Source organism: Arctopsyche grandis, chromosome 13 (assembly GCF_051622035.1).
Source record: "Arctopsyche grandis isolate Sample6627 chromosome 13, ASM5162203v2, whole genome shotgun sequence".
NCBI lineage: Eukaryota > Metazoa > Arthropoda > Insecta > Trichoptera > Hydropsychidae > Arctopsyche > Arctopsyche grandis.
Window position 1 is genome coordinate 22,771,542 of NC_135367.1, and position 13,255 is coordinate 22,784,796.

Here is a 13,255-nt window from a genome sequence, read left to right on the forward strand (position 1 = left end):
CCGCTAACTGAATGACACTGAATTTTTTTTACATACATATAATAGAAACTATAAATTTCATACCTTAATATTTTTACCTTAACCACTATTTTTTCGACCCCTTAAACATGGATGCTCTTCACAAGAAAATTCAAGTATAATCCTTGTACATATTAATGTGATGAAAGTAAAAAAAAATCGCTAAATTTAATAAACCGGAAGTGGGGGTTTTTTACTCTTAAAAAAGCCAAAAATGTTGTGACCACACGATTTTTTCCAGACCCCTGAATGTATCAAGCTGAAAATTTATATTTGTATTATGTACTGACTTAGAGTTAATAAGGTTTTAGTCAGACTTTGTAAACCGGAAGTAGTATTTTTTTTAAACAATATTTCATTATTTTATTTTGGTCTTTTAAATTATTTTCAATTTCGTGTTATTTAATGTGTATAATATTGATTTTAAGTAAAAAAATTTGAACAAAATCTGATAACCGAAAGTAGAACTCTTTGTTCTGGGTAAGTTTCCCTACATTTGATATGCTCTCATAGCCGGTATGTGTGGTGGACGTACATATATGTATGTTTAATTATCAAATTTTGTTTTGTAACCTTCTTATATTCTTCAAATACACAGATCGTGGGTTGGTCCCACCCATTTTTTTTTAATCTAAATACCAGTTTTCCCATCGTTTTCAATATAGAAATTTTCGTTTATAGTTTTTTTGCGAACTCGTTTCCAGACAAAGCACAAATTGGTGTACAACAAAAATCAAAGTAAATCTAAAACAATGATACATAATCTAAAGCAGTTCTTTCACCTTAAATTCGAGACTACGGCTAATGCTAGCTCACGTCTGTAAAAATAATTCATTCATTATATTTTATTATTTTTTTCAAAAGTTTGAAAATCCAATTTTGAACATTTTTTAAAGCTAAAAAACTTTAACTTTGCAATCGTGCTATTTTGTCAGTGGTCTGATGTCTGTGACATGTGAATCAATCAAACCTATTTTATTGTAAATTTTAATATTTAAAAATGCTCTAGCATAATTAACAAACTGCTCCATCTATGTATGTATATTATTTTATAATCTAGAATCGGTATTTTTTAATATTTCATACTTTTTAGATTTGCAGGCACAAGTACTAATTTACCGGCCCATTTTTCAGCAATTTACTGGTTATCCGGTAATGGCTTCCCTAGTATCAATAATATGAATAATTGTCACCGTAAATTTTCTTTGTCACTCTACTGGAATTCGTGTGCTTTGATTTGATTTTCTCAAATGCCATCATTTTAAGACAAATAAATGCAATTGTCTCAAATGAGATTATTTTGAATATTTTTCATCTCAAAAGCGTCAAATCTCCGTTCGTTTTGTAAAATGGAATATAGAAGTTTATTATTGCGTCTAAATATGTATTTCATTCGTTTATACCGGGCTGGAACGATACGAGTAGCTTGGACCAAGTAGTTTGAATGATTTCTTAAGGCCGGGCCGCACCGTGCAACTTTGTCGGCCGATTAGTTGCGCGACACAAAAAAATGTATGGAAATGCGACAAACAAGTTGACGGATGTAGCATGTCCCATCTACCGGCCCTTAAACGTCTAAGGGCCGGGCCGCACCACTCAACTCGCGAACAACTTGGTTGAGGACGACCAGACCAATGCATGCAGGTATATGGGACATGCCACACTCGTCAACTTGTTTGTCGCAGACATTTCTATACATTTTTTCATCGTGTCGCGCAGCAAATCGGCCGACAAAGTTGCACGATGCGGCCCGGCCATAAAACGTTCAAAGACGGTTAGATCACCTGTTACCACGCTGCGAGTAACGTCCAAGTTAATCGTCAAGCTACTGGTCCAAGCTACTCGCATTGTGTTAACTTAGTATTAGATCAAATAGCTCACTCACTCCTAGAAGTATACATACCTACTAGTAGTTCCAAATTTTCTAATAAGTACATATATTCAAATATCGAATATCATATAGTAGCTCTTTATTACTTACATGGAATTTTAGAAAGGTCAAAAGATTATTACAATTTTAAGAGAATCGTTGTTCACTAGCTTTGTAGGAAAATAGAAATTGTCTCGCATTGTGTTTTTGCTCTCGTCCAAAAACACAGTGCATAAAAGAATTGAACAACTAGAGAAAGACCAAGAAGGAAAAGAAAATAGGTAGACCTACATACATATGTACATAGTATTTGTCGGTTTCCGTCACGAGCCCGAATGTGAAACGCCCAAAAACGCAAATATCGGAAGGCAAAGATCGAAAATCGAAAGATCTTAAGTCGAAAGATAAAAAAGGGTGCATGATAAACGCTACATACTCACTTAATTTGCGCGAGCAGGATACAACAGGAACAAGAGGAACAGGCTTTTCCTCCCGTATTCTGCGCGCGTACATTAATACGGAAGGAAAAGCCTGTTCCTCTTGTTCCTGTTGTATCATGCTCGCGCAAATTAAGTGAGTATGTACCGTTTACCATGTACCCTTTTTTTATCTTTCGACTTAAGATCTTTCGATTTTCGATCTTTGCCTTCCGATATTTGCGTTTTCGGGCGTTTCCCATTTGGGCCCGTGAGTAGACCCAGTATTTATATATATTTGATATGTCCTAATTTAATTTAAAATTCAGCTTGGCATGATTAAAAACGCACATTATAATTATTGATTTATTTAAAATTAACATAAATAAAACTAACTTAAACACAATAGAGTATTCAAATAGAACATGAACATACATATTTTAATGAACTAGACGGCTTGTCCAGGACACGTTTTATTAAAGTAACGTTTACAACCTCTGAAACAATAATTTATTTTCCCTTCATTTGTTCCCTGAGCTCCTGTTTCTTCTGGGGAAAATCTGGATGCTATCTGTTCATTTGGGGGAGGAAGACATTTAGGTATAAGGGTGCCTTCTTCTACTCCATACCTTCGTCTAGAATCTATATTGCAAGCAGTACCCAATTGAACACATCTCCGGCTTATCCTGACAAAGCCCTCTTTGTAACAGGGATTTTTCTCGCAAACCGGCACATAAGAATTATTTGGCATAATCAAATATTCATTATCCTTACACGGACCTTTCTTGAAAGCCGGGAAACATTTGCTTCTGTCTGGATAGTAGATGTAACCTGAAAAAAAACTTTTTAAGTCAGTAGGTATATAATTAGAAGTGTGTCTCGTGACTGGATATATTCTAATCTAGTTAAATTCTCAATTCTAGTTAAATTCGATTTTGGTTTGATCATAAAATTTAATTTAATCAAAGTACATATAATCATCAAAAAATATATTCACTCGGTCTGCAGTCGCATATCCAATCGTCATTGTTGTCTCCGGGATAATACAGTTCATTTTCATCGCATTCTTGTCTATTTTCGACAGGTCGTCGATTCTGAAATAAAGAACAAACTAATTATAGCTGCATTAAATTTTCAAGCTAAAAAATAAAAAAATATATTAATAAGGACAATCTTTAAAACATCATGTTTATATATAGTCATACTTATGTAGATACTAATGTATTTTACGAATATATTTATGTGCACATTTTATATATTATATATCTGAATATATTTAACACTTTCGAATTACGGTAAATCCGTATAACTGTAGTTTATACTTAAAGCACTTGAAAACCGGCTAAAGTATACGTCGTCCAAATATAATACAAATTGTCTTGATAATGAAAGCCTTAAAGAACTGAACATCATGTACAGTTCTTTAACGCAGAGCCGGCTCATGGCGTAAGTGAAGTATATAGCACACACAGGCGCCATAAAATAAAAGGCGCCTAAATTAGACATGTATTAAGAAAAATGTTCTAAATTTTTCGATGACCAGACAACAAAACATTAATACACAAAAATCATAAGCCGTCACATTGTCGATCTGATTTAAGTGGTATCTATTTTACCAAACATTAAAACATTTTTTAATTTTTATAAAAAGCAATCACTAAAATCTCGATCACGGACCATCTGGCACCCAAAAACTACATCAATCGAAATTTAGCCACGCGTAATATTGTACTAACGAGAACTCAAGTGCCAGATGTTCCGTGATCGATATTTTAGTAACTTGCGCGAGATGGCTTTTTGCGGAATAATCCGCTTACCGTGAATTTCATACGTACATATTTCAAAGATTTTTTTCAACAAATATAGCTAATCATATTTAAATGACAACTTGTTGCATATGTTGATTTACACATCACGATAATTCCTATAATTTTTTTCTAGGGAGTGTACGTACATATGTATGTATGTATGCAGGGGCGGCTCGTGACTTTAAAAACAGGTGGGACACAAGGAGGCTAAAGGTCCCACCTCCTACATACATATATTTTTCAAAATGAACATAATGTGGGATATAGAAACACTTGTTGACTCTTGACGAGTCATATATAAAATTTATTTTCTTTTTTTATTAAAAGTAATGTGTGGGGCAATACCCTGGCTGCCCTTAAGACGAGCCACCCAGGTATGTATGTATGTATGTTCGTATATTAAAAGGATAATGAGTGAGTCTTTCTTAAATTTTCATCTCTCAACAATTATTCTTAATTTTGTATTTATAAAATAAATATTTGAACAGCAGTATAAAATAAAAATTGACTGATCATTAAAAAGGCTTTCACATTACGTGTCACAGAACTGCCTCAGATATGTACTTCGTCATACATATATATGTACATATGTACGTGTTATGTCAAGTTTAGTAAATAGGCTCTATACGCAGTGATTTTTTACAGTTTACCTACTACGAATTAGGTAGTTTACCTACTACGAACTATTTTTTCGTAGACAGAGCCCTTAAGAGAGACAAATCTCTATAGTTTAGACAAATTGGTTTCTGAGAATCTTTTATTAAGAGAGCCTAGGCCAGACGAATTCTCCCTGTTTTTGTCGCACAGCCTTACGTGTGTGCGAGCAGGATATAAGGAGAACACGTGACGTCATACCGAGTCCCCTTGTATCCTGCTCGCGCACACGTAAGTAAGGCTGTGTAAAATGGTTCGGTGATTACTGGTCACAAACGACTCGTCACAAAGTCACTAAAATATCTATAACGGAACACCTGGCAGCCGAAAAGTCCATCATACTAACGATAACTATCATACTAACGAGAACTCGAGTGCCAAATATTGTGTATTCGCGATTTTCATGGCAAAAATTGTCTATGTGACCACCTAAATGTGACGAATAATCCAATTACCGTGTAAAATATGTAAAGCTCCTTAAGGTTGCTATTTTCATTCTCAAATTTTGACGTTATATCGACTATTTCCTCCCATCCCTAATCTATCCAAGCAGTTTGTTGACACTGCATTCAATAGAAAAGATTAAGCCAATTTTTTATGGTTAAGTAAATAATTACAGTTGATAACATTTTTCAATGATACATTTTTCATTTTGCCATATAAATACACATATGTTTGTCAAGAGTATTCGGTAAGTAGTATTTATATTAATAAAGGGATTATTTAAGCTCGAACGATGAAAAATTGGGCAGTGGGAGTTTTTACGAAGTTAAAACGTAAAATAGCCCAATAATTTAATTTAGCGTATGTGCGTGCAATGCGAAAACAATCGTGACCGGTAATAAAAAATAAATTATTTTTTTCGTGTCGCAAGCTAGTTTAGTTAAAAGTAGTTCACGAAACCGATTCTGGGCCAAATCTCGTATAAAGCTGGGTCGAGTTGACCAAAAATAATTAGCCGATAATGGTCATGTTGTGCTTATATTTTATGCGATAAAATGTTATAAAAAAAAACACACACATTGACCTACTTTTGACCCCCGCGCTCTATATATGTTTTTTTCATATTTATTTTGGAAATATGTATTTACAACCGGAAAAAAAGCGATGGAGTTGTAAAACGCGAACTAATGCTAATAAAAGCCAATCAAATTGCGTGAATTCGAATTACACGCGTTTTGATATACATAGAATGTATCGAAAATTGTTAATTTCCATAATATAATACATTTGTTTCGGTGATAAAACCGACTCAAACCTTGAAGATTTTAATTATTTACATAAATAATGTATGCAAGTACTATCGGTCATTGAAAACTCATTTATCCATAACGTTTTGGACTATTAAATTTATCACAATATTGTTTACGTCTCTTAAAACATAATTAAAATTTTGATACTACATTACTAAAGCAAGGTTCTGCCCTTCGACAAAGTTCAAAATATAATTTCTACTATACATATTTTAAATATACTGTACTATAAATAGTGTTAGAAATCATAAGCCAAGTTCAGATCTGAAAATCCCCTTTGAAGAAAGTCTGAAATGGCAATCAATAATAAAATATTTAGCAGTATCGTTCGATAAAATAATGAGATGGGCCCCTCACATTGAGGCAATGAAATGCAAGTTGATACGTGGTATATCTTCAATATACCCAATATTTAATCGCCATGGTTCTTTATCAACTCGAAATAAAATAAAACTACATACATATATCGCGCCCTTATATAAATACCGCCTCCAATACTAACCTTTCCAAGCTCCAAATAATACAAAATAAATCCCCCAAATTAATTTATAACACACCAATGTATTATGTATACTAACCTGAAAAAACTGCTATGCTACAAATAATATTCCGTTAGTCACAGACATTACTAACAAACCAACCAGTAGATTCTATGAGAGAATCACTAATAACCAGAGAATCACTAATAAACAGGGCATTTTGGGTCTACTTTCCAGGAAATAGAGCAAACTAGAAAGCTAGGGTGCAAAAAAAAAGGTTCATCATAAAAATGAACACTGCACAGCGAACAATAAACAAAGAACGGCACGCTTCCGGTCCTACCTCTATTAATAACCATACTAACACATTTATGACGAGTCTCGATGATGTCAACAAAATTGTCTAAGCACTTCAGGTATAAACATAGATTACCTAAACACAATCTTCTTTAGATCGTTGACTTTAGAGGGTCTTTAGTTAAGATTATGTATAAAATGTATTATGAGCGTTTATAAGAATTTTAAATAGGTTTTTGAGCTCTTTTTCCTATTATGCTGTACATTAACATTAAAATTATATGTACATATAATAAAAAAAAAAAAAAAATTGTAAAATAGAAAATGATCAGTGGTCAGTAGCTATTAAAATAGATATAAGATGTATTGTGAACATAATTTAGTAATATTAAAAAGCAGTAAATCAGTAGAGCAGTAGTTATGTACCTATACTAAATTATGTATTGTGAAAATAATTAAAAAGCATTTAAAAATAAAAAAAATGTCATATAAATCAAACCATTCTATCATATAATGCGCTAGAATGTAAAGGAAAATAAAAAATTGAAAGAAAAAAATAATTTTGTATATGATATATTTAAAATTTCATGTAAAATGCTATATTTGATATTTTTTGTATAATTGAATATAAAATATACATATATGTACATATGTATGTTCATATATTAAAATCACAAAACTTCAGCTGTTGTTACTACGTATGTACGTACATAGATAAAGTAAAAATGCGTTTCTGATATGATTTCTTGGAACTGCGTTTTCTGTTTAATATTATTATAAGTAATAAAAGTTTATTTATAAAAATTTCTTAAAAATGCCTCCCTTAATTGGTTTCCAATTTTTTCACGACGTTAGAGATTTTTTTTCTAAATATATTAAATATATGTATATATGCGAACTCGTGACATATTAAATATATGTACATACATATGTATGTACATTTATTACTAAATTAAAAATCAATAACTGAAATAATATATCTAAACGAAAATTTACGTATTAAATTTAAAGATCGATACTGTATGTTAAGATAAGTCAAAAACCAAGATAGATTATATGCTGAACAATACATTACTCAAATACAACCCAAAACCAGTTAATACAATTCATAATATATGTTCATAGTTCAATAACATTGAAGTATATTTTCAATGAGGAAAAACTTAAAATAAACATTAGCCATCTTATCACAAGAAAAAATGTATTTTTTTAAATCGATGCTTCGGGTCAAAAACTCACATCGGCCGGTAGCTTCAACGTATCTTCTATGCTTTCTTCGAAAGCCACAGCATCCTGAGCATTCGTATACTGCAGGGCGATCGTCAAGTAACACAAACACAAAGTAATGAACTTCCAATGCGACATCATCATTCGATAGTGGCTTGAACACTGACTGAGATACGGTCACTGTCAACCCAGTCCGGTTATTGCTGGCCGTAGGCGACAGATGAATACTCCAGGTTCGAATCAGAAATTACCAATATTCGATAGATTACCTGTTGGTAATAATTAAAAAAAAATTTTATTATTTAATGTTGAAGAAAGTATTTCAATGTCATTCTAAATAATTACATTATATTTACATCATATATGTACATATATGATGTAAACCAGAGCTACTCAAACTTTTTCAGTTGGCGGACCAGCATATATTTTTATATAAAAAGGTTATACATATATGTACATAAATGAGTAAAAATTATTATATTATTATATTATTACTCTTTGTTTGGTAGTCTGCGCTCATCATTGCTTCCATGATTGATTATGATTTATGAGTGGAATTTTGATTTACTTTTGGGCCTCACAGATATGTTTTTGTATTTGTAGTTGGTTCTTATTTATTGGAACTGGCTGTAGGTGCAAAACATTCCTTATGTTTTATTTTATATTTTATATTTTTACGTTATCTGCTATTATTAATTGCTATTGTTTTTTATGATTATGTATAAATGTACTTTTGTCTGTGTATATATGTACATACATATTATGTTATATTTATTTCCTTTCTCTTTTTTCTTTTATAAGACATTCCTTTTTTGTTGTTTTTTTATAATTTGTAATTATTATTATTGTTATCCGCTATAACATAGCTTATTATTTTAAGATTGTGTTAAATGTGTTGTTTGTGTATATATTTATTTTGTTTTTGTCATGTCTAATTTCTTTAGTTATTATTTTGTTTATTTTCTTTTATATTTTTGACCATTGTGGCGCATTAGGAATTCCTATAATGCTACAATGGTCCAAACTTTAAATAAATAAATCTTGTATAACAAATAAAAATAAAATAAAATTTAAGTAGTAAAATTTATTTTATTGAATTCAAAGAAATAGAATATATATACTTGAAATGAAAAATTAAAATGAAAAAAAAACTAATGAGACATATGAGTTTGTTTGTTATCAGATAACTTCTCCAGTCGAATAAATATCCACACTATAACGATTTTTTGTCTTAATTAAACTCATGGTTACATAAGTTGGTGCAAGTGGTAAAAGAGTTTTCAATGCAAGTTCATAAAGATCTGGGAATAATGCTTTCAAATTGATCCAAAAAGACGCAAGTGAAGCTGTGGTTTCAAAACATTTTTTTAATTCTTGATTTGTAGTCAGATCAATTAGTTGGTCTTCCAAATTAACTGATTTATGATTCCATAGCAAAAATGGATTTCGTATCCATCCTTTTCCCTTTCGTGGATCGTCATCTAGTGGGAAATATAATCAAATAGCACTGATAAATTTGTCTGATTACATCGCGCAAAGACGTCATGTCATATTAAGCTCCTCTCCTCCTTTGTGAATAATATCAGCCAAATTGTAAAACGTCATGGCAATCTTTTGAAACATAAGTCTTCCATGCTTTTAGTTTTCGGTTCAACCCATCTGTATTGTCTGCTATTGTAAAACAAGATGACATTCTTCCTTGCATGGATAAGTTAAGGTCATTCAAAATGCAAAAAATATCTGTCAAATAAGCTAGCTTGGCTAGCTTGGTTTTGAAATAGTTGGTTTTGTTGTACAAATATAGCGATCTCATGCCTGAGCAGAAATACTCTCTTCAGTTTATAATAATCAGCGACCATATCTTGGGTATCCCATAGTATCCCAAATAATCTCGAGTTTGCAGGGCTTGTATTTATATAATGGATGAGATGATGCAACGTTGTCTGTTATAAGATATTGTTTTAATATTTTAATTACGTCTTAACGACCAGTAATGGGCCGCGGACCAGCGTTTGATTGGCACTGATGTAAACACAACTTTCAATAGTACATCCTAATAATTATAATTTATTTATGTCAGTTTACCTGAATACATATATTTTTCTCTATTGAAATCTTATCTGACGCAGTTTTAAAGTCGCTAATCAAAATGTTGAAAACTGTTATACATTTATTTTCAGGTTAAAATAAAAAAAATATTGTAGATTTTTATTTATATAAGATTTATTTTTGAAAAAGATTTATTTCGTAGTTCGACCCTGTTGCTAATTATATACATATACGTAAATGTATAAACGTACATACTTGTAGGTATTGATTCATTGTTTGCAGTCATTATAGCAACAAAAATTATTATTATATGGTAAATGGGAAAGTAATTATTAAATATTTTCGGTTGTTCATTATCTATCTTTAAATAACCATTCTAAAAGAAAAAGGTAATTTCTAAACCAATACAAGATTTTCCAATGTTTATATTTGTTTGCAATAGAACTTTAAAAATATCAATTTCTTTCATTCTGCAGGAAAATGAAAAAGGTGCATTTTCTTTAAATCGCATTCCGTCAATGCTTTTCAAAAATTGAAATTCATAAAACATCATCAATTGAATCAGCAATTCATCTAAACAAGCCTTTTTTTATTCTATGTATATTTTTTATATTATTCCATTTTATATTTATTATTTTTTAATTAAACATAAATATGTTCAAGCAAAATAAATAAACATAAAATAAAATTATTAGATATTATTATTAAATACTGGTGAGCAAATATTATTGCGTGAATTTTTATTTTCAATGATAATGTTGCGTGGACGAAAAGAAGGGTTTCCAATACGAGAAAATACACCGTGGTGTTGTAGAAGTTGTTTATTGTTCTGCACTCGTCGGCTTTCAAGCTCCGAATACTCTACAGTTTGAAAGCGCCCAATATTTAGGGCGAAATCAGACAACGGTGAATGTAGGACGTAGTTATTTTTAGATAGTTTTAAACATATAGAAAAAATGTAGGGTTCATGGGACGCGTACATGGGATAGTCCTTTAAAAACGACACGTTGGACCTATGTCGTTGAAATTGTATGGTAGTATTTATCCTTACTTGACAGTGATCTATACCAAAACGACCCTTTGGACCATTTTGACAGTGATTGATAACGGTGTATCCCATATTGGTTATCGATCATATTTTACAGAAAATGGTCCAAAAGATATATATCACTGTAAAGCAAGGATAAATACTACTATACCCTGAGGGCGAAATCACACAGCGTGGTATGCGGTATGTGGTACGTTGACAAGTTCTCCTATATTTCTTAAAACCGTTATCGATCACTGTCAAGCAAGGATAAATAAAACCATACAATTTGACCGAAAAAGGTCTAAAGGGGCGGGGCGTACCGGTCGTTCGGCCGGCCGGCTGGATGGTCATGGTATACGTGCCAGGTATGCCAAGTTTTTTATATATGTTTAAAAATATCTAAAAAATACCTCCCACATACCGCGCTGCATGATTTCACCCTTATACTCATCGGGCACCCCCCGTACACAGATATTCGCAAAAACCTATTGGTCGATGATTCGCGCGATCCTATTGGCCGTTATACACGACTTCTCTATACGTCGAGGCCATTATGGCATGAACGAGAGATCAGGTAATCAGCGCTAGTAAACCATCAGTCCACGAGCGCCACTCACCTAATCTCTACGTTACATTAATAATAAAAATCTCATAAAAAAAACATTCGTTCAATATCATTTATGCAGTTTTCTGTACGCTGAATTTTCGTGCGCCGTGATACCGCGCACGAGATTTTCGTAGCAGTGGTTATCCTGGTAGCGATTCACTTTACCGGTTTACAACTGTAAAGCGGGCTCTTCACTCGCACCGTGCGCGGCCGCGAACACCGTGTTCGAGTTTGCGCCAAAAGGCGTCCCCCGTATTTTGTTTCGCGACGAAGGGACGCGTCACGACGACGAAGCGAAACGCACACACTCACATTTCGACTCACACACACGGTGAAAACGTGATTCCTTCGTCGCCGAGCTGTCGAATACGGGTTTGCGATGATCCCCGTTATTGGTGGAGAACTCCGTGCGAAGTCCAGTGGCGTAGCTACCATTTCGCAAAATGATGCAAAGCATCACGGCCCACGCTCGATTTGAAACAATTTCACCGTACGCCACTGTTATACACTAGCGTATAAGCCAAGGTAAACGGACTACTCGTCATATGTGAACCAGTCACAGGAAAACTTGTCGCTCTAGATCGATCACACGAGATCACCCGTCACACTAAAACTGGTCACGAGAAAATTGGTCATACCTTAAAACTGGTCACGAGAAAACTGGTCACACCAAATCGGTCACGAGAAAACTGGTTGACCGATTTTAGGGTGTGACCAGTTTTCTCGTGACCAGTTTTAGTGTGACGGGTGATCACGTTTGACCGATCTAGAGTGACCGGTTGTCCTGTGACCGGTTCACATTTGACTAGTAATCACTAAAGCCCGGACCCAGAGCGTGCCGCGTATTGTTCAAATGTTGTAAATGCATTGTTAAAGGTTTGCCGAACCTTTTTTACAAAGGATTCGCAACAATGGAACAATGAGCGGCCCCTTGGCTATCCTACCTCTAGTAATCACCGAACCATAAGTACATATAAGTTAATTATAAATTTTAGAGTTAAGTATAATAATTAAGATGTATTTTTAAATTAGCTTGATAGCTAAAATATATATATAAATAAAATAAAAATAAATAAGCTAAGTAGGCGTGTCAATAACAAATCAGGCGTGGAGCCGCTCAAGTGCGAAAACATTTCAGAAACGAAATCTTACTTTAAAGTTTAGACGAAACCACTTTGGTGTTGAATCGTATATAGCAATGTTAGCAAATTACGAAATTCATACGAAGAAATAAAATCAGGAGCGAACAAACTGGCCAGGAAGTGGGGAGAAATTTATGCAACAGGGTCCAAAATTTCTAGCTACGCCACTGGCGCTAAGGGGTTAGTAAAAAGTAGTAAAAAGATGTCAACACACTCATTGAGTCGCGGCGCAATTTTCACGGGCGAGTAAAGAGCCCGCATAACGTTTTCCCTAATATAATTATAATATTTTATTTTTCCCTTTTTAATCTATAAAAAAATATGAGACTATCAAAAATAATTAAAAACATTTTCAAAAGGCAATAAATAAACTGAATTGCTAAAGGATAGCTAAAAAAAAACGGC

General features: G+C 32.9%; 1 protein-coding gene across 1 annotated transcript; it reads right to left on the minus strand.

Moving 5' to 3' along the window:
• Positions 1-369: 369 nt before the first annotated feature.
• On the minus strand, positions 370-8,224 carry LOC143921030 (uncharacterized). The gene is made up of 5 exons (XM_077444128.1): positions 8,035-8,224; positions 3,302-3,398; positions 2,601-3,135; positions 1,876-2,194; positions 370-1,443 (listed from the first exon to the last, which is right to left on the minus strand). Exons 1-3 carry the CDS (start codon positions 8,164-8,166, stop codon positions 2,753-2,755), a joined length of 612 nt encoding a protein of 203 aa, XP_077300254.1. The 5' UTR covers positions 8,167-8,224; the 3' UTR covers positions 370-1,443; positions 1,876-2,194; positions 2,601-2,752.
• Positions 8,225-13,255: the final 5,031 nt, after the last annotated feature.